The sequence below is a fragment of the Salvelinus fontinalis genome, chromosome 7 (genome assembly GCF_029448725.1).
Source record: "Salvelinus fontinalis isolate EN_2023a chromosome 7, ASM2944872v1, whole genome shotgun sequence".
Lineage (NCBI taxonomy): Eukaryota > Metazoa > Chordata > Actinopteri > Salmoniformes > Salmonidae > Salvelinus > Salvelinus fontinalis.
The window spans coordinates 65677298-65699806 of NC_074671.1; the positions used below are offsets into that span (position 1 = coordinate 65677298).

Sequence of the window (22509 nt, forward strand, 5' to 3'; positions counted from 1 at the left end):
ATAAAGACTTAAACCTCAATATTATATAAGAGCCTATGCCAAGGAGGGTATGTGTTCCAATTTCAGCTTCCTATGTCAACTGGAAGTACCTTAAAATGGTGCCACAGGGTCAGGTTTGAAGGGTAATAAAGGTCAGATCTTTTCAAAACTTCACTTGTGTGAGTAGACAACCCTCATGAACCCTAATCAGTCATTTTTCCCAACAGATGTCAAAGAAAAGCTCTCTCACACAAACACACACACACAAAAAGGAAGGATGGAGTGAAAAAGTACGGTGCTTAAAGACACACAAAGCCTGCAATGGCCTTACTATTATCTCCAGGCCGTGCCGAGTTCAACGAGATGCCCCGCTTGACCATAGCTCGCTCGGTCTGAGCGCAGCGACCGTTACAAGAGAACGGACACAAATGACCTTTTGACCTCAATGTCAATTTCATTTGCTTTTGGGACACAGAGAGAGAACCGTTAAGGTTAGAAACACAATTTCACCTCAGGAGTGTTCTTAAGGTCCTCCCGATCTGTGCAAGCCTAACCCTGACCTTGTGGCATTAACCCTTCACAGTTAAAAGAAGGTGTTTCCATCAAATAGTTTACAATGAAATGTCTCCCCATTGGAATACATTGACTGCACCTCTAAATTCAACCTAAAGCCTATGTGGGTTATGATTGTCTTATGGACCTGTCTTTGATGTCAGTCCATCAGGCCACCATGAGGTCTACCTGTGTCGATTCTAAGCTTCCTGGAGCAACCGGAAGTGGTTAAATCACCCTAAAAGTGTTTGCCATACCCAACATGCAGTTTGAGATTAATAGTGCATTCAACCCTACGTAAATCAGTCAATTTTTAACATTCAGACTTAAAACTCAGGATTCTGTAACAAACTTCTCCAGTGATGATATGTGTTTTTTTTCAGCTTCCTGTGCCAACCGGAAGTGCCATAATTGGTGTCAAATGGGCTGTTTCAAAGGGTTAAAAATGTCAGATCTTTCCAAAACTTCATATATGTGAATAGACAACCTTCCTGAACTGTAAATCAGTCATTCATCCCATCAGATTTAAAAAATAAAAAAAAAATACATACCCACACAGAAATGATGGAGGGACACACTGAGGGGCTAAGAGGCAGACAGTGCCTGCAGTAGTTACTTTTGTTCCAACTTTTAAAGAACCGTCAGACCTAGAGTTCTGAAAATTTACAAACCTGTTCTAGACCTCAGGTCGATTGTGCACGGTGAATTACATGACTCTAGAAGGTTCTCGGTTCGATAAAAAGCCTTGTGTATTTGCCATGTTTTCAATTCATTTGACCTCAACGAAACGGACGACCTTTAGAAAAGTCCCAGAGTCTCAAGACTAGGTGCGTTGAAACCGGCTCGGCCCATAGAGACAGACCCCAAAGAGCCTGTTTGATTGCTCATTCAAGGACCCCGTAGCAAGGCAATGAAAAACGTGAAATTTCAGCACCAATTAGGGTTTTGCTCGGGCACCGAATGACCTATCGAGCCGAAACTTGGGATTCGAGGTCGCTTCACATAGGGCTAAACATAATGTGTGAACTGGACCCGCAGCTAGAACATAACTACGTATTATTTGTTTTATTATGGTTTAAATAGAAGGCGCTGTGAATTTTGGGCCTGCTCTGAAATATGTTATAGTTGGCTTCTAAAGGAGTTGGAAAAAGTGAGTTTGGTGTCAGATGGTATCCGTTTAGTGTCTGACAATATCCAATTGACTGATGGACACCGACTTGCTAGTTGACTTTTGTACAATTGCAATATCTTTCAACGCGGGGGTACCATCACCAAAATCGACATGATGAAATTTCCACGCAACGAGCGATGGAGAGGAACCACTAACACTGCCCGGCCATCCTGAGGTCATCAGGACGTTCAATTTTGTATTTCTAAAGTATTTAAAGAATGCACGTTACATTTGCAATATGATTCAACACATCATATTACAAATGTAACACTGTGTGTTATGTTTGCAATATGATTCAACACATCATATTGCAAATGTAACACTGTGTGTTATGTTTGCAATATGATTCACTACATCATATTGCAAATGTAACACTGTGTTATGTTTGCAATATGATTCAACACATCATATTGCAAATGTAACACTGTGTTATGTTTGCAATATGATTCAACACAAAATATTGCAAATGTAACACTGTGTGTTATGTTTGCAATATGATTCACCACATCATATTGCAAATGTAACACTGTGTTATGTTTGCAATATGATGTGATGTTTTTCACTGTTGAATCATATGCAAATGTAACGTGCATTCTTTAAATAAACCCTATGTGGGTTATGAATGTCTTATGAACCTGTCTTCAATGACAATCCATCAGGCCACTATGAGGTCTACCTGTGTTGATTCTAAGCTTCCTGGGGCAACCGGAAGTGATAAAATCACCCTAAAAGTGTTTTGCCATAGCCAACCAGCAGTTTGTGATATATAGTGCATTCAACCCTATGTAAATCAGTCAGTTCTTAACGTATAGACTTAAAACTCAGGATTCTGTAAAAGCATACCCCGATCAGGATAGGTGTTTACTTATAGCTTCCTGTGCCAACCGGAAGGGCCTTAAAATGGGGTCATAGGTGCTGTTTCAAAGGGTTAAAAAGTCAGATCTTTCCAACACTTTAAGTGTGTGATTAGGCAACCCTCATGAAGTGTAAATCAGTAATTTCTCTAAACAGATGTCAAAGAAAAGCTCACACACACACACACACACACACAGACACACACAGCAAGGATAGAATGAAAAAGTATGGTGCTTAAAGACACACAGAGCCTTAAATGCTTTTAGGGGGGATCCAGACTTCCATACCCGCTCTGGGAGCACTATACTACGGGCAAAAAACAATGGGTGCTGGCCTGAGTGATTTATGGAGGTTTTCAAAAAAAGTCTGAAAATATTCTATGTTTTTTCTTCTGGAATTTTTGTTGTTTTTTCTTCTCGAGTCAATGGGGGTCCGGCCTGAGTGATTTAAGGAGGTTTCCAAAAAAAGTCAAAAAATATTCTATGTTTTGGGTTACCAGGCGTCATTTTTCAAAACGGTTTTAAATGCTTCATTTTGGCCTTTTAAAAACAAAATGTTATTTTCCACTATGAAATACAAAAAGCACTTTTTTAAAGGGGTTGATAAGTTTTTTCTAATTTATTCACATTTTTGACTTCATATTAAATCAGATTGCAAATGCACAAAACATATTCCTTAAGTAGAAGTAAACATTTCAAAAAAAATTATGATAATAAAATGTGACTAAAGTATCTTCATACAGTTCTTATACATGTGTAATTGACCTAAAAATCGAAAGAATTTCAAAAAACGGTCCAGAAAGCACTTTTTTAAAGGGGGTGATATGTTTTTTCCAAATTTTTGACATTTTTGACTTTTGATTTCCTATGAAATCATATTCCAAATGCACAAAACATATAACTTAAGTTCAAAAATTAAAAAAAAAAAAAATTATGTTAATAAAATGTGACTAATGTATTTTCATACAGTTCTTATACATGTGTAATTGACCTAAAAATTGAAAGAATTTCGAAAAACGGTCCAGAAAGCACTTTTTTAAAGGGGGTGATACATTTTTTCCAAATTTTTGACATTTTTGACTTTTGACTTCCTATGAAGGAAAAGGAAACCGCACACTGCTCTTGATAGTATCACCGATATTTAATAAGCTTACGTATCTGCCACACGGCCTTCGTCAGAGCTTGAAAAAGCTCTGACGAAGGCCGTGTGGCCGATACGTAAGCTTATTAAATATCGGTGATACTATCAAGAGCAGTGTGCGGTTTCCTTTTCCTTCATCTTGTTCATTTGATGCCATGCACCTGCAAATAAGATTGCTCAGATGTGCGAGTGCCTTTTTGTATTTGACTTTTGACTTCCTATGAAATCATATTCCAAATGCACAAAACATATACCTTAAGTTAAAAAAAAAAAAAAAAAAAAATTATGTTAATAAAATTTGAAAAAAGTATTTTCATATAGTTCTTACACATGTGTAATTGACATAACACTCGAAAGAATTTCGAAAAACGGTCCAGAAAGCACTTTTTTAAGGGGGTGATAAGTTTTTGCCAAAACTTTCAAAATCTCAAAATTTTACTCTTGGGTCTTGACTTGCGTTACATAAAGCCTATGAAAAATTTAGATAGAACACATTCGCCCACTATAGGAATTTTGGAGTGTTACACAGCTCATTTGCAGCATGGCATTTGCCTTCAGCTTTGGATGAAACAACGCCAGAAGTAGTGTACTTGTCCATCGTGTATATGCTCCGCTCGGTGCCAATAACTTGCCATGCTATTTTGTAAAATTGGGGGGGGGGACTTCCCTTACATTTGTAAGTTCTCTCAAAAGATTTTTTTTATTTATTCTCTCTAACATCATAGACACATAGTTACCCATTGCTTTACAACTAAATAACAAAATGTCACTCGGTCTCTTGGGGTTTATTGAGCCAGAAAGTCATCACATCAGCCACCACAGCTTCCCGGTATTTATTGTCGTCCACCAGGGTGTGTCGGATTTCTTTGAGTTTCTCGTGGATGTAGATTGCCTCCTTCAGTTCATGTAGGAATGCCTCGGTTACCCCGTAAACTCTGGGGATAGATGGCACAAGACCCATAGACTCCAGGGCTCTGACCAGCGATGGTATAAACCTGCAGGACCACAGTGTTTTCACCAGCTCCTCAAAATGGTTGAAGAAGTAGTATCTTGGCGGGTCGTATAGGCACGGATTACGGCGCTGGCTGGGTTGATTGATCTCACAACCGATGCATTTTTCTCTTATATATTCTCCAATCACCACGTCTAAAAGTGTGGCTACAGAGGCCTTGATGGTGTCCACAAAAATAGTACTGACTACCCCATCAAACACATCCTCAGGCTGTGTAAATGTAGGGGGTGTCGTGGGTCTCGCCAGGGGGGAGTAGAATGTCGGGCTGCGAGGCATAGAGTCCATAGGGTCTGGCCCCCATGTCGTATCGGAGTCCTGGTATGTTGTATGAATATCCATGGTGTATGATGAAATGAAGAACCGGAGGCTTTAAGGGCACTCCTTTTATTGTTGAACCAGTCCTTTGGGTATCAGGGCGTGGTTAACGCAGCCGCGTACTTAGTTTTCTTCGGAGGCTGTCCCTTCTGAGGATGTACCTTCTTGGGGCTCCTTTGAATCATAATCCTCAGGATTCGTATATATTATGCACTTCTTTACATGAACAATGCTCTGGCGCTGTTGGCTCTGTACAAAGAGAGCGTCCAACAGCTGTAACATTTTCAATTCCATTAGATACCAAATTTGAAAAGGAATAAGCATGCGCAACCTAAAATCCCCAGTCAGGCCACCATCACGAATGTTTTGGTTGCGGGTTTCCTCGTTGCTGATATAGAACTCCACGTAGCCACATGGAAGTCCATTCTTTCTTTGTATTTTCACCCTGTGAAATATTCTTCCTGAGGAGTCAGGGGCACCTTCCCAACGGGTCTCGTAGCCCGTGAACAAGCTATACCCCTTGGTGATAAGGCTCAGTTCGGGACACACAACCTTGCGAAAAACCATCCAGTCTTCAAGCCTGTAGTCCACTCCTAAAGTCTGGTCTGTATATTCTTCTCCTACTGTATAGAGGTTCACTCTACAGGCCAGGTAATCAAACCGATACCCCCATTGATGTCCATTAGACATCAGCACTTGACCTTTCAGAGCAGTTGCGGGCGGTATTTGGGTTCTATACACACATAGAAACCGCTTTTTTGCCGCATCGTAAATTGTGGCTTGATACTTGGCCCTTTCTCTATGTTTCAACCGAGGTCCTGCTTCCGTTGTTACAGTCATCACTGCTTTGCCACTGATCACAAAATCCATGCTGATTTAAAAAATCTTGTTTAGTGTTCTGGGGCCGCATGTCTTGTTCTGGGCTTTATGTATAAGGCGTCTGCCAACCCCAATACCCCAGGACATTCGTGTTTCATAGACAACAACCCTAAGGTCAATAAAACAGGGGGTGGGGGGCCATACTCTTCGAAATGTTCATCTCCCCCAGTTCAAAGAGGTCCCTAGACATCAATCATCATGACAACTTCAAAGGCATTATATAAATATTGTCGCACTCACTAAGGCGTGAGAACAGGAACAAGATGCCCATATATGGGCATAACCACGTGATCACTTCCCGCCAGGATGTCCTGATTGGATGCCCAAATATAGGCATGCACACGTCATCCGGACATAGGGTCATAAATCAAACGTTTGATGTGTACCGTCTACTTTATTCCCTCTCACACCAAAACTGACAAGGTGCACACTGATCAGTAAAGAGAGGCTAACATTCTATAACGCTCCCTTTCCTCTGCACAGTTCTCGCACAGTGAGAAACTATAGGATTACAATAGTGTTCTACACTTTCTTCATTTGATCCAATTCAACGTTGCCAATTATTTAATGACATGAGAATTAAGTGGAGTGTCTAATCTTAGCTGGTCAGAGAACTGATGAGTTTTCTCTCCTTTATGTAAACATTGGTGTCTTTTTAAATGTCCCAATCTGTAGAATCTCTTCCCACAGTCAGTGCAGTGATAAGGCTTCTCTCAAGTGTGTATCCGTTGGTGTGTTTTTACATTGCCCAATTGGGAAAAAATCTTGCCACAGTCAGAGCAGAAGTAAGGTTTCTATCCTGTGTGTATACGTTCATGTTTTTTTAAGGTGTCCAGTCGAGAGAAACTTGCCCCACAGTCAGAGCAGGAGTAAGGCTTCTCTCCTGTGTGCATATGTTCATGTCGTTTTAAGGTGCCCAGTTTAGAGAAACTAGCCCCACAGTCAGAGCAGGAGTAAGGCTTCTCTCCTGTGTGTAAACGTTCATGTATTTTTAGGTGGCCCAGGTGAGAGAAACTCCTTCCACAGTCAGAGCAGGAGTAAGGCTTCTCTCCGGTGTGCATATGTTCATGCCGTTTTAAGTTGCCCAGTTCAGAGAAACTCTTTCCACAGTCAGAGCAGGAGTAAGGCTTCTCTCCTGTGTGTGTTCTCTGATGACCTTTTAGCCCAGTTGATGTTTTGAAGCATTTTCCACATTTAGAGCAGGAGTAAGGCTTCTCTCCTGTGTGTATACGTTCGTGATGTTTTAGGTGGCTTGGTCGAGAGAAACTCTTTCCACAGTCAGAGCAGGAGTAAGGCTTCTCTCCTGTGTGTAAACGTTCATGTTGTTTAAAGTTACCCAGTTCAGAGAAACTCTTTCCACAGTCAGAGCAGGAGTAAGGCTTCTCTCTGTGTATATGTTCATGGCGTTTTAAGGTGTTCCGATAAGAGAAGCTCGCCCCGCAGTCAGAGCAGGAGTAAGGCTTCTCTCCTGTGTGCATATGCTCATGTCGTTTTAAGTTGCCCAGTTCAGAGAAACTCGCCCCACAGTCAGAGCAGGAGTAAGGCTTCTCTCCTGTGTGTGTTCTCTGATGAACTTTTAGCCCAGTTGATGTTTTTAAGCATTTTCCACATTTAGAGCAGGAGTAAGGCTTCTCTCCTGTGTGTATACGTTCATGATGTTTTAGGTGGCTTGGTCGAGAGAAACTCTTTCCACAGTCAGAGCAGGAGTAAGGCTTCTCTCCTGTGTGCATATGTTCATGTTGTTTAAAGTTACCCAGTTCAGAGAAACTCTTTCCACAGTCAGAGCGGGAGAAATGCTTCTCTCCTCTGTGTGTTCTATGATGAACTTTTAGCGCAGTTGATGTTTTGAAGCATTTTCCACATTCAGAGCAGGAGTAAAGCTTTTCTCCTGTGTGTATTTTTAGGTGTATTTTTAGCTTTGATAGAAATGGGAAAATCTCCTCACAATGTGAGCAGTGGTAAGACCTCTTTCCTCTGTGATCTTCCTGCTGATGCTCTCTGGATGTAGAGAATGTCTCAACATGGTCTCCTGTGTGAACAATATCAGAACAATCAGTCAATTGGTGTGATATACATGTCAATCAAATGTATTTTATGAAGCTCTTTTTACATAAGTTGTAACAAAGTCCTTTACAGAAAACAACTCGAAATCCCCAAAGAGCAAGCAATGCAGATGTAGAAGCACAGTGGCCACAAAAAACTCCCTAGAAAGCAGGAACCTTGGAAGAAACAGAGAGGAACCAGGCTCAAAGGGGTGGTCGGTCCTCTTCTGTCTGTACCGGGTGACATATGTATTCATATCAGTAGGCTGTACAATACAGGGGAATAAAACTATTCTAAAAGTGGGTAAGAGATGAAAGCTAAAAAGGGGCATGTCATCCTCCACTCACTATCACAAAGGTTAGAAACTACACAGACTCACTTCATAGAACTTTAAAACACTGGCAGTTTGTCTACTTCACTTCTTTAGTCTGCTCTCTGATCACTCCAGATAGCTCAGTTAATAAAACAAATGCTGGCAATACTGGTGTCAAACCATGGAAGTCTCAGTAGCATGAAATAACATCTACCTTCTCATTGAAACAGTTCATCATGAAACAGTTCTACTGCAACTTTTCATACACAGTGGGAAGTTGAAATGAACAACAAACTTAGTTAGATAAAACCTGCTCTTACCATGATTAACATATTTCCCTGTCTTCTCCTCCTCTTCTTCATCTTTAATGTTGACATTCAGCTCCAGTGTTTGACTGCAATGTTCCAGCTTCACAGATGATGCCATCTCTGGATTTTGCAGTGCAAACTGGGCCCCACTGTCACAATCAGGACCCAGTGACTGTGGGTTTGGACTCAGTGTGGAAGGAGAGAGGCAGGCTGGGTTTGTCGTTACTGTTGATGTTACCGGCCTCAGACTTAATTCTAATCCTGTAGTAACAATGAGAAACAACAGTTATTGTCTTGACAGTTCTGGCACTTTCTTTAGTCTCTAAAAATATATTATATTTTCAATTATCTAATTCAGTGCTTGACTTGGACTGAAATAGGTGCCGGTACTGTTTATATTTAGGAACAGGAGCTCCACAATACTGTTGAGCTAATATTCTATAAGAGGAACTGTCAAGACTTCCGCCGAAGTCGGTCCCTCTCCTTGTTCGGGCGGCGCTCGACGTCACCGGTCTACTAGCCATCGCCGATCCATTACATGTTAAGTATTTAACCCTCTGTTTCCCACATGTATGTGTGCGTGTTTGTTCTATGTTGATGGCTATATCTGACGGCTGGTATTTTGTTGCCGGGCTTTGTATCTACGCCTGTTTATTCGTGGTACCGGTATATTTCACGCACCGTTGTATTGTTTCTATACTGGTGTTTTTTCGTGTATTAAATACCATGTCCACTCATCTCAACTCTCCTGCGCTTGACTCCTTTTCACCAGTTACCCAAAGCCTTGACAGAAACACGCACCTCGAATGGAGTCAGCAGGAGCAGGTGCCCCTGCAGTAGGGGTCGAGGAGCGAGTCCAGCAGCACTCTAAAATTCTCCAGCATCTCGGCAGTGCCATGGACCGCGTGCTGCAAACCATGGAGCGATGGAAGAGAGGAGGAGTTCCTCCAGCGTCTCCACCAGCACCACCAGTTTCACCTATAATCACCCCTCCTTCACCTGGTCCCAGTGGGATTCGGCTCGCCCTCCGGAGGGAGTATGATGGTACGGCGGCGGGATGTCAGGGGTTCTTGCTCCAGCTAGAGCTCTACCTGGCCACCGTCCACCTGGCTCCCTCAGGCCGTGAGAGCGCGGCCGCCCTCTTCTCCTGCCTCTCAGGAAAGGCCCTGGAGTGGGCCAACGCCTTATGGGGGGAAGAAGAAGCGGTGTTGGACCACTTCGGGATTTCACATGAACGTCTCGTACACCTGAGGCAGGGGACAAAGAGAGTACAGGAGTTCGTGATGGAACGACAGGGCCCTGATCGATCACTACCGGTGCAGTTTGCGCGAGGACGTCCGTCGGGACTTGGCCTGCAGGGACACCACTCTCACATTCAACTAGCTGGTGGACCTGTCCACCCGGCTGGATAACGTGCTGGCTACCCGCGGACATCCAGATCGTGGTCGGTCAATTCCATCCCCCATCACCACCGCTCCGACGCCCATGGAGCTGGGAGGTGCTGCACTTAGGGCGACCGGAGGCGGGGCCATTCCATGCACCATCTGTGGCCGCAGATGGCACACTGCCGGTCGGTGCTGGGGAGGTTCCTCTGGGAGTCGAGGCAGCAGACAGGGCACTCTTGTGTCACCCCAGGTGAGTCGGCACCAGGCTCACCAAAAGGCCCTGCTTTGCTCACATGTTTTCGTTTATTAATTTTCTTGAGTTTTCCCCGCATTCCCAGCATAAGGCGCTCGTAGAGTCAGGCGCAGCTGGGAATTTTATTGACAGATCATTTGCCCATAGTTTAGGGATGCCCATTGTTCCTGTGGATATGCCCTTCCCTGTGCACGCCCTAGATAGTCGACCATTAGGGTCAGGGCTAACTATGGAGGCCACCGCTCCACTGGGCATGGTTAAGCAGGAGGGTCACAAGGAGAGAATCAGTCTCTTCCTTATTGATTCTCCTGCGTTTCCCGTGGTGCTGGGCCTACCCTGGTTGGCCTGTCATGACCCCACTATTTCGTGGCAACAGACTGCTCTCACGGGGTGGTCACGAAAGTGCTCGGGGAGGTGTTAAGGGGTTTCCATCGGTGCTACTACAGTGGAAAGCCTAGACCAGGTCTCCACCGTGCGCATCCCCTCTGAATATACCGATTTGGCTCTCGCCTTCTGTAAGAAGAAGGCGACTCAATTACCACCCCATCGACGGGGGGGTTGTGCGATAAATCTCCTGGTAGACACAGCACTTCCCAGGAGTCACGTGTATCCCCTGTCGCAAGAGGAGACGGCGGCTATGGAAACATATGTTTCCGAATCTCTGGGGCAGGGGTACATTCGTCCCTCCACTTCACCTGCCTCCTCGAGTTTCTTTTTTGTGAAGAAGAAGGATAGAGGTCTGCGCCTGTGTATTGACTATCGAGGCATTAACCAAATCACTATGAGGTACAGTTACCCGCTGCCTCTCATAGCCAGAGCGATCGAGTCAATGCACGGGGCACACTTCTTCACAAAATTGGATCTCAGGAGTGCTTACAACCTGGTGCGTATCCGGGAGGGAGAAGAGTGGAAGATAGCGTTTAGTACCACATCAGGCCATTATCAGTACCTTGTCATGCCATACGGGTTGATGAATGCTCCATCAGTCTTCCAATCCTTTGTAGACAAGATTTTCAGGAACCTGCATGGGCAGGGTGTAGTGGTGTATATCGATGACATTCTGATATACTCCGCTACACGCGCCAAGTATGTGTCCTTGGTGCGCAGGATACTTGGACGACTGTTGGGGTATGACCTGTACGTCAAGGCTGAGAAATGCCTGTTCATCCAGCAGGCCGTCTCCTTCCTAGGGTATCGCATTTCCACATCAGGGGTGGAGATGAAGAGTGACCGCATTTCAGCTGTGCGTAATTGGCCGACTCCCACCACGGTAAAGAAAGTGCAGCGGTTTCTCGGGTTTGCCAACTACTACCGGAGGTTCATCCGGGGCTTTGGTCAGGTAGCAGCGCCCCTTACCTCACTGCTGAAGGGGGGACCGGTGCGTTTGCAGTGGTCGGCTGAGGCGGACAGGGCTTTTGGTCACCTGAGGGCTCTGTTTACCTCGGCTCCCGTGCTGGCTCATCCGGATCCCTCTTTGGCGTTCATAGTGGAGGTGGACGCGGGTTCGAGGCTGGGTTAGGACCCGTGCTCTCTCAGCGCTCAGGTACGCCACCAAAGCGCCGCCCCTGTGCCTTCTTTTCGAAGAAGCTCAGCCCGGCGGAGAGAAACTGTGACGTGGGGGGCCGGGAGCTGTTTGCTGTCGTCAAGACATGGAGACATGGCGTGGAGACATTGGCTTGAGGGGGCTAAACACCCTTTTCTCACCTGGACTTACCACCGCAATCTGGAGTACATCCGGGCGGCAAGGAGACTGAACCCTCGCCAGGCAAGGTGGGCCATGTTGTTTACCCATTTTGTTTTCACCCTGTCCTACAGACCAGGTTCCCAGAACGTTAAGGCAGACGCACTGTCCCGGATGTATGACACGGAGGAGCGGTCCATGGATAACACTCCCATACTCGCGGCCTCTTGCCTGGTGGCACCGGTAGTGTGGGAGCTGGACCTGGACATTGAGCGGGCGTTACGTGCAGAGCCCATTCCCCCCAGTGTCCAGCTGGGCATCTGTACATTCCGTCTGCTGTCCGCGACCGTTTGATCTATTGGGCCCACACGTCACCCTCCTCTGGTCATCCAGGTATCGGCCGGACAGTGCGTTGTCTCAGTGGGAAGTACTGGTGGTCCACCTTGGCTAAGGACGTGAGGGTTTATGCTTCCTCCTGCTCGGTGTGCGCCCAGTGCAAGGTTCCTAGGCACCTGCCCAGAGGGAAGTTACAACCCTTACCCATTCCACAACGGCCGTGGTCGCACCTGTCGGTGGACTTCCTAACGGATCTTCCTCCCTCACAGGGGAACACCACGATCCTGGCCCTGGTGGATCGGTTTTCTAAGTCCTGCCGTCTCCTCCCTTTGCCCGGTCTCCCTGTTCACACACGTCTTCCGGCACCACGGGGTGCCTGAGGACATAGTATCTGATCGAGGTCCCCAGTTCATATCAAGGGTCTGGAGGGCGTTCATGGAACGTCTGGGGGTCTCGGTCAGCCTAACCTCAGGTTTTCACCCCGAGAGTAACGGGCAGGTGGAGAGAGTGAACCAGGACGTGGGTAGGTTTCTGCGGTCCTATTGCAAGGACCGGCCGGGGAAGTGGGCGGCGTTCATACCTTGGGCAGAGACGGCCCAAAACTCGCTCCGCCACTCATCCACTAACCTCTTCCCCTTCTAGTGCGTACTGGGGTACCAGCCGGTTCTGGCATCTTGGCATCAGAGCCAGATCGAGGCTCCTGCGGTGGACGACTGGTTTAGGCGCTCGGAGAAGACATGGGACGCCGCTCATGTGCAGTGGGCCGGGAGGCGTCAGGAGACTGGCGCAGGCCGCCCCTCCACCTGCCCTGCCGGAAGCTGGGCCCGCGGTTTGTGGGGCCATTCAAAGTCCTGAGGAGACTGAACGAGGTTTGTTACAGGTTACAGCTTCCCCCCGATTACCATATTAACCCCTCGTTCCATGTGTCTCTCCTCAGGCCGGTGGTGGCTGGTCCACTCCAGGAGTCTGAGGTGTGGGAGGTTCCTCCGCCCCCTTTGGACATCGAGGGGGCCCCGGCGTATGCAGTTCGAGCCATACCGGACTTGAGGTGTCTAGCGAGGGGCCTTCAGTACCTCGTGGAGTGGGAGGAGTACGGTCCAGAGGAGAGATGCTGGGTGGAGGACGTATTGGACCCGTCGATGCTGCATGAGTTCCACCGTCTCCATCCGGGTCGCCCTACACCTCGTCCTCAGGGTCGTCCCCGAGGCAGGTGACGGCTCGTGGCTCAAGGGGGGGTACTGTCATGACTTCCGCCGAAGTCGGTCCTTCTCCTTTTACGTGCGGCGGTCGATGTCACCGGTATTCTAGCCATCGCCGATACACTTTTCATTTTCCATTTGTTTTTGGTTTTTTCACACCTGGTTTCAATTCCCCCATTACAGATTCAGTATTTAACCCTCTGTTTCACACATGTATGTGTGCGTGTTTGTTCTATGTTGATGACTGTATCTGACGGCTGGTATTTTGTTGCAGAGCTTTGTATGAATCCCGTTTATTCATTGTACCGGTATATTTCACGGACCGTTGGTGTTTTTGGTGTTTTTTCATGTATTAAATACCTTGTCCACGCATCTCAACTCTCCTGCGCTTGACTCCTTTTCGCCAGTTACCCAAAGCCTTGACAGGAACATGAGCTCAAACAGTAGACATTTGAAGTGCCGGTTCTCAGCTCCAGTGAGCTCCTGTCCAAGTCAAGCACTGATCTCATTTCAATGGATCAGGTAGCTAAGCATTGACAACAAAACATTCATTAATTCATATTACACAAAGTACACACTTTAAAATTAGTCTACACAAAGTAAGTGCACTTAAACTAAAGTAGATTTCCCAAATTCACATAAATGGCAAAAAAACATTTAGTACAAGTTTAGTTTTAACCTTGTCTTCACTGTATTATTTTAATCAGAAACCAATTGTATTTCCCGTTCACACCATAGTAACATTTATAGATAAAGATAGAAGCAACTGAAGGTGTCTGAATATTAGTACACATGTAGAAAACTGATGATCATTACATTCAGCTTCAAAACTGTAGTGTGACCGTGAAATTGTCTCTCTGCACCAGCACTGAAGTCCGTTGGCGCAGACAGAGTGAACAGCTCGATTTTACCAGCTCGTGAATTTTACACAAAACCAATAACATGCTATAAACAAACTCAGAAAGCTCAAATACTTGTATTCTTTATTAAAACTACCATGAGGAAATTATGTAAATTTATTCAGACAAACCAAAAGCTTCTAGCTATGTGACTTGTAAAATAGTTGATCATAATCACTCGGTTTCACACAAAAATAAAACATCAAACCTTTACCAAACGTGATAATACCTTAACGGGATTGCAGCCCTAAAAAGTTAACGGGATCGATATGACAACAGCCAGTGAAAGTGCAGGGCGCCAAATTCAAACAACAGAAATCTCAGAATTAAAATTACTCAAAGATACATGTGTTTTATATCATTTTAAAGGTAATCTTGTTGTTAATCCCACCACAGTGTCCGATTTCAAAAAGGCTTTACAGCGAAGCGCCACAAACGATTATGTTAGGTCACCGCAAAATCACAGAAAAACACAGCCATTTCTCCAGCCAAAGACTGGAGTCACAAAAAGCAGAAATAGAGATAAAATTAAATCACTAACCTTTGATGATCTTCATCAGATGACACTCATAGGACTTCATGTTACACAATACATATATGTTTTGTTCGATAAAGTTCATATTTATATCCAAAAACCTCAGTTTACATTGGCACCATGTTCAGAAATGCCTCAAATATCCGGAGAAATTGCAGAGAGCCACATCAAATAACAGAAATACTCATCATAAACTTTGATGAAAGATACATGTTTTAAATAGAATTAAAGATAAACTTAACTTCTCTAGGGTACGTGAGACGGTAGCGTCCCACCTCTTCAACAGCCAGTGAAACTGCAGGGCGCCAAATTAAAATACAGAAATACTCATTATAAAAATTCAGAAAACAAAACATATTTTACATAGGTTTAAAGATTAACCTCTTGTGAATCCAACCACGGTGTCAGATTTAAAAAATGCTTTACGGTGAAAGCATACCTTACGATTATTTGAGAACATAGCCCAGCAGACAAATCATTACAAACAGTAACCAGCCAAGTAGAAGTTACACAAGTCAGAAATAGAGATAAAATTAATCCCTTACCTTTGATGATCTTCATATTGTTGCACTCAGCAGACATTAATTTACTCAATAAATGTTCCTTTTGTTCGATAAAGTCTCTTTATATCCAAAAACCTCAGTTTTGTTCACGCATTTTCTTCAGTAATCCACAGGCTCGAACGCAGTCAAAACAGGAAGACAAAAAATCCATATTGTATCCGTAAAGTTCATAGAAACATGTCAAACGATGTTTATATTCAATCGTCAGGTTGTTTCTAGTCTAACCAATCGATAATATTTCAACCGGACAATAACGTCGTCAATATAAAAGGTAAACAAGAAAGGCACTCTCTCCGTCGCGCGCATGAAAAAGCTCTGTGACACTTTAGGGTCCACTCATTCAGACTGCTCTTACTTCCTCATTTTTCAGAATACAAGCCTGAAACAATTTCTAAAGACTGTTGACATCCAGTGGGAGGCATAGGAACTGCAATTTGAGTCCTAAGTCAATGGATACTGTAATGGCATTGAATAGAAAACTACAAAACCAAAAAAAAACTACTTCCTGAATGGATTTTTCACAGGTTTTTGCCTGCCAAATCAGTTCTGTTATACTCACAGACACTATTTTAACAGTTTTGGAAACTGTAGAGTTTTCTATCCAAATCTACCAGTTATATGCATATAATATCTTCTGGGCCCGAGTAGCAGGCAGTTTAATTTGGGCATGCTTTTCATCCAAAATTCCAAATGCTGCCCCCTACCCTAGAGAAGTTAATGCAACCGCCGTGTCAGATTTCAAAAAAGCTTTACGGCAAAAGCACAATATTCAATAATCTGAGAACAGCGTTCAGCCACAAAAGGAAGCCATACAGTTACCCGCCAAATTGTGGAGTCATAAATAGCATTATAAATCTTCACTTACCTTTGCTGATCTTCGTCGGAATGCACTCCCAGGACTCCCACAAGAAACGTTCATTTTGTTCGGTAATGTCCATAATTTATCTCCAAATAGTCATGAAGCGCGTTCACTAAAAGCAGACGAAATGTCAAAAAGTTCCGTAACAGTCAGTAGAAACATGTCAAACGATGTATTGAATCAATCTTTAACCTGTCTAGCTCAGGCGTTCCGCTAGCGTAACTCCTCCCACATTCCACTGACAAGGCAGAGAGCGAAATTCAAAAAATATTTTTTTGAAATATTTAACTTTCACACATTAACAAGTCCAATACAGCAAATGAAAGATACACATCTTGTGAATCCAGTCAACATGTCTGATTTTTAAAATGTTTTACAGCGAAAACAGCACGTATATTTATGTTAGCTCACCACCAAATACAAAGGACAGACATTTTTCACAGCACAGTTAGCATGCACAAAGCCAACCTAACTAACCAAGAACCAACCAAACTAACCAACAAACAACTTCATCAGATGACAGTCTTATAACATGTTACACAATAAATCTATGTTTTGTTCGAAAAATGTGCATATTTGAGGTATAAATCAGTTTTACATTGCAGCTACCATCACAGCTACCGTCAAAAATAGCACCGAAGCAGCCAGAGCAATTATAGAGACCAATGTGGAATAACTAAATACTCATAAAACATTTCTGAAAAATACACAGCGTACAGCAAATGAAAGACACAGATCTTGTGAATCCAGACAATATTTCAGATTTTCTAAGTGTTTTACAGCGAAAACACAATATAGCGTTATATCAGCTTAGCACAAAAGCAAACATTACAACAGCATTGATTCAAGCCAAACATAGCAATAACGTATAAACCACCAAAATATATTAATTTTTTCACTAGCCTTCTCAGAATTCTTCAGATGACAGTCCTACAACATCATATTACACAATGCATTTAGAGTTTGTTCGAAAATGTGCATATTTAGCGGCACAAATCGTGCTTATACAATGAGAATAGTGTCCATAACGTCAAGCAATCTGTCCGGCTCTATCTTGGAAAGGCACCTATTCTTATCGAAAACTATTCATAAACTTGACTAAAAAAATACAGGTTGGACAGCAATTGAAAGACAAATTAGTTCTTAATGCAATCGCTGGGTTAAATTTTTATAATTAACGTTACTGTGCAATACAGGGTGCAATAAAGCAAGGCTACACTGCAAGTAATGGCGTCTTATGCATTTTACTTTTTTCAACAGAACAATGAATTATCAGCATAAAGACTGCTTACTTCTTGGGCAAGGTGTCCTTTCTTCAGAACAATCGTCTTTTGGCTGAAAGATGTCCTCTTGTCCTGTCGAATTAGCCGCTAACGTTAGCCACCCACTGGAGAGGTGTCCAACTCGTGAACGCGCATCACAAAGAAATCCAGGAAAATCGCAATAAACTGCTATAAGTCAGTTTAAATTAACTACCTTATGATCTCTTTAACACCTATAACGAATAAAAACATGACCGGAGATATAGAACTACTAAAATGAAAGCCTTTGCAGGACGCCATTGTGATGTCTTCTTGCGCCAGGCGCACCGTTGAAAAGGACGGTACTTCCGTTCCACGGTATTATATAAGGTTCCAGATTGCGCAATCCACTCCATTCAAATTCTCACCGCTTACTGACATCTAGAGGAAGGCGTATGCAGTGCATGTAGCCCCATAGCTTACATTGGGACTTATAAACTGACCCCAGAACAGGGACCTCGATTTCTGAAATCTCACTTCCTGATAATAAATGTGCTGCAGAATGAGTTCTGTTTCACTCAGAGAAATAATTCAAACGGTTTTAGAAACTTGTGGGGCAGTATTGGGGCAGTATTGAGTAGCCTGGATAAAAGGTGCCCATTTCAAACGGCCTCGTACTCAATTCTTGCTCGTACAATATGCATATTATTATTACTATTGGATAGAAAACACTCTCTAGTTTCTAAAACTAATTTTGCAGCAAACTTCCTGACAGGAAGTGGAAAATCTGAAATCGATGCACTGTTCTAGGGCCTGCCTATAAATGTGCTTGATATTTATTAGTATACATGCACTTCATACGCCTTCCACTAGATGTCAACAGGCAGTGAGAGAAGAAATGGAGTGTACAACATGATCCGAGGTCGAATAAAAGCTCTTGGCATGACGTGACCCCAATTTCCTGTTTTCTGGAACGCGCGAGAAGTGACCTGGTATTGCCTTCTGTAAAGCTGTCGTTATAGACGACTAATATCTCCGGCTTTGATTTTATTTGATACATGTGACAATATCATCGTAAAGTATGTTTTTTCAATATAGTTTTATTAGATTATTGAAATTTTTTCGGGACGTTAGGCGTGTTGCTTTGTCTGCGTATGTTCAGGAAGGAGAGCTTCGCGCCACTTTGCTAGCTTTCCGTGTTAATTGACTGGAGAAGAGGACATTCTAAATCCAAACAACGATTGTTCTGGACAAAGGACCCCTTGTACAACATTCTGATGGAAGATCATCAAAAGTAGGACCCATTTTATGATGTTATTTCATATATCTGTCGAACATGTGAACTAGTAGTTTGCGCCCAGATTTTGGGCACGCTCTCGCCATAACGTAAACTGCATGTCGTAATGAAGTTATTTTTAGAATTCTAACACGGCGATTGCATTAAGAACTAGTGTATCTATCATTTCCTATACAACGTGTATTTTTTAGTAATGTTTATGAATAGTTATTTGGTCAGAATATGTGAGTGTCAGAAAAATATCCGGACGTTGTGGGAAAAAGATGCTACGTTAGCACAATGTATAACCACTGATTTCAGCTCTAAATATGCACATTTTCGAACAAAACATAAGTGTATGTATAACCTGATGTTATTGGACTGTCATCTCATGAAGCTTATCAAGGTTAGTCAAAAATGACATATCTTTTGCTGGTTTGTTACGATCGCTAACTTTTGCTGCAGGTAAATGGCTTGTGTTTCTGGCTATTGTGGTAAGCTAATATAATGCTATATTGTGTTTTCGCTGTAAAACACTTAATACATCGGAAATATTGGCTGGAATCACAAGATGCCTGTCTTTCATTTGCTGTACACCATGTATTTTTCAGAAATGTTTTATGATGAGTATTTAGGTATTTGACGTTGGTGTCTGTAATTACTCTGGCTGCTTCGGTGCTATTTCTGACGGTAGCTGTGATGGTAGCTGCAATGTAAAACTGATTTATACCTCAAATATGCACATTTTTCGAACAAAACATAGATTTATTGTATAACATGTTATAAGACTGTCATCTGATGAAGTTGTTTGTTGGTTAGTTTGGTTGGTTCTTGGTTAGTTAGGTTGGCTTTGTGCATGCTAACTGTGCTGTGAAAAATGTCTGTCCTTTTTTGTATTTGGTGGTGAGCTAACATAAATATACGTGGTGTTTTCGCTGTAAAACATTTTAAAAATCAGACATGTTGGCTGGATTCACAAGATGTTTATCTTTAATTTGCTGTATTGGACTTGTTAATGTGTGAAAGTTAAATATTTCTAAAAAATATCTTTTGAATTTCGCGCCCTGCACTTGAAGTGGCTGTTGTCATATTGTGCCCGGCTTCGGGCTTGCAGCCCAAAGAAGTTAATGGATGTTTCCTAGCATGGTATGACATGTTCTTTCGATATTAGACAGTTTAAACGTGCCATTACATACCTGTAGTAATACATGGAAACGGACAAAAAGGTTATCTTCTTCACATAACAGTTCTGGCGTTTCTTTATTCTGAAGAATGGTGTGTGCCTGTCTGGAACTTCCTGTTCCCCAGTACCACAGTGCAGCCACAGATAGAACAATGAGACAGATATTTCAAAAGATGTATAAATGTGAAGCATCCGCTTAGCGTTTCCACTCACTACCAAATATGGTAGTGAGAGGAAGCCCACTGGCCGGCAGTAGGAGAAGATTGAACGAGATGGATTTTGGCCGACATTCTGCAAATGTTGTAATCTATGAAACATCTGATCTTCATACAGTTTTCTGTTCCCAAAACTAAAATCTGTTATGAACAGAGTGGACTAAGTTTTGTAGACTTTTACCCTTTACAAAAGTTTTAAATAATCGTGTTATTTAGAAGGAACGTAAAGGCGAATTGAGGTATTGCACACGAGCGCTTCACAGAGGACTTCCCTAACAGAAATATGCAGATGTGTGCTAGAACGCAATAGGATCTCGCTGACTCGTGCTTGGCTCTGCCCATTATGACTCATCTCTTCCCGTTGGAAACGACCGGCTATGGTCTATCTTGGATTAGTTCTAAAAAATATTTGGTGCAACCGTCCATGCATTCAGGGATTCTTGGGATGGCCCTACCCCATTATTTCATTATTTTTTTTTCATTTTACCGTTATTTTACCAGGTAAGTTGACTGAGAACACATTCTCATTTGCAGCAACGACCTGGGGAATAGTTACAGGGGAGAGGAGGGGGATGAATGAGCCAATTGTAAACTGGGGATTATTAGGTGACCATGATGGTTTGAGGGCCAGATTGGGAATTATATGAGAAGGATGGTGCTTCATTTGAGTCGGATCCTCCAGCAGATCTCAGTTTTGTAGTCTTTCGTTCCGGAACCCATTTGCCAGGATCAGGTAGCCTACCACTTGTGGCACGAAAAATAATGTATACTGTTTGCAATGTAAAAATCCTAATAAAACCAGAGTAGTTACATTTGGATTCCTCTGTAATTGTCATGCCCCCTAAAAAACGTAAATGTGAAAACGTGCCTGATGTTCTAAGAATGTATTAATGTTGGGCCGTCCCAGGTTAATGGTTTGTGCAACATTGTAGCCTATTTAGACCAAGGCGTGGCCATTACTGTGGTGAGAGAGAAGCACGCCTGTATCTCTTACGGAACTAAAATGGACGTGGTTCGTCAGGACCTCCACCAGCCGAAGCTAACTGGTAACATTAACATGATGCCTTCTAATTGCAGTCACTGTTCTCATAATATACATGAGAACGATTGCCCATCGGCGAGGATAGCTGTGCTGCAATCGTTAGGCAAGGATAATTTCAGTGTAGTAAAGGATGAAACAGCGTCTGTGCCCCCAGCAAGTACAGATAGTAGTATAAATCCCCTCGCAAAGTCCCCGCAGCCGGACAACTTTCTCATGGCTTCTGGAGGGAAATGCTGTAGGAATGCTCAACCGGTGTCGCTCATTCAGCCGAAATAAACTTTCAACCGGTTCTCCCCATTAAGCAGCGAGTCGGAGTCAGAGGCCGAGCCTTCTCTGGTCTCTACTCTCCCGTTACGGGGTCTGAGAGGCCGAAGCCTCCCACCCTTAGCTCTGACAAATTGAAAACCCTAGTCATGGCGACTCCATTACCCACAGTATTAGACTTAAAACAAATTATCCAGCAATCATACAATGTTTACCAGGGGGCAGCGCTACCGACGTTAAGGCTAATCTGAAGAAGGTGCTGGCTAAAGCTAAAACTGGCGAGTGTAGGAAAGTATAGGGATATTGTTATCCACGTCGGCACCAACGATGTTAGGATGAAACAGTCAGAGGTCACCAAGCGCAACATAGCTTCAGCGTGTAAATCAGCTAGAAAGATGTGTCGGCATCGAGTAATTGTCTCTGGCCCACTCCCAGTTAGGGGGAGTGATGAGCTCTACAGCAGAGACTCACAACTCAATCGCTGGTTGAAAACTGTTTTCTGCATCTCCCAAAAGATATAATTTATAGATAAATGGCCCTCTTTCTGGGACTCACCCACAAACAGGACCAAGCCGGGCCTGTTGAGGAGTGATGGACTCCACCCCAGCTGGAGGGGTGCTCTCATCTTATCTACGATCATAGACAGGGCTCTAACTCCCCTAGCTCCACAATGAGATAGCCAGCCTGCCAGCTTAGTGGAGTCTGCCACTAGCACAGTCAGCTCAGCTATCCCCTTTGAGACCGTGTCTGTGCCTCGACCTAGGTTGGGCAAAACTAAACATGGCGGTGTTCGCCTTAGCAATCTCACTGGAATAAAGACCACCTCCATTACTGCCATTATTGAAAGAGATTTTGATACCTCACATCTTAAAATAGGGCTACTTAATGTTAGATCCCTCACTTCCAAGGCAGTTATAGTCAATGAACGAATCACCAATCATAATCTTGATGTGATTGGCCTGACTGAAACATGACTTAAGCCTGATGAATTGACTGTGTTAAATGAGGCCT

General features: G+C 43.5%; 3 protein-coding genes across 5 annotated transcripts in view; 1 reads left to right on the plus strand and 2 right to left on the minus strand.

The window, feature by feature from the left end:
• LOC129860172 (zinc finger protein 883-like) overlaps positions 1 to 22509 on the plus strand; it is a 483924-nt gene that overhangs the window by 212349 nt on the left and 249066 nt on the right. The gene's annotated exons all lie outside the window — the stretch shown is intronic.
• Positions 1 to 22509, minus strand: part of LOC129860133 (zinc finger protein 250-like) — a 166044-nt gene that overhangs the window by 122986 nt on the left and 20549 nt on the right. The gene's annotated exons all lie outside the window — the stretch shown is intronic.
• Positions 3796 to 16646, minus strand: LOC129860215 (gastrula zinc finger protein XlCGF26.1-like). Its single transcript, XM_055930605.1, has 3 exons — positions 9369 to 16646; positions 8580 to 8828; positions 3796 to 7932 (listed from the first exon to the last, which is right to left on the minus strand). Exons 1-3 carry the CDS (start codon positions 9484 to 9486, stop codon positions 6698 to 6700), a joined length of 1602 nt encoding a protein of 533 aa, XP_055786580.1. The 5' UTR covers positions 9487 to 16646; the 3' UTR covers positions 3796 to 6697.

Bases quoted from the DNA above. Each gene is read 5' to 3' on its own strand.
- LOC129860215 (XM_055930605.1), bottom strand. From the start codon at position 9,486: ATGGTTTGCAGCACGCGGTCCATGGCACTGCCGAGATGCTGGAGAATT. The intron at 8,829-9,368 runs GTGCGTGTTTCT...TTGTTACTACAG, and splicing joins TCCTGCTGACTCCATTCGAG to GATTAGAATTAAGTCTGAGG. The intron at 7,933-8,579 runs GTAAGAGCAGGT...TTGTTCACACAG, and splicing joins AGGGAAATATGTTAATCATG to GAGACCATGTTGAGACATTC.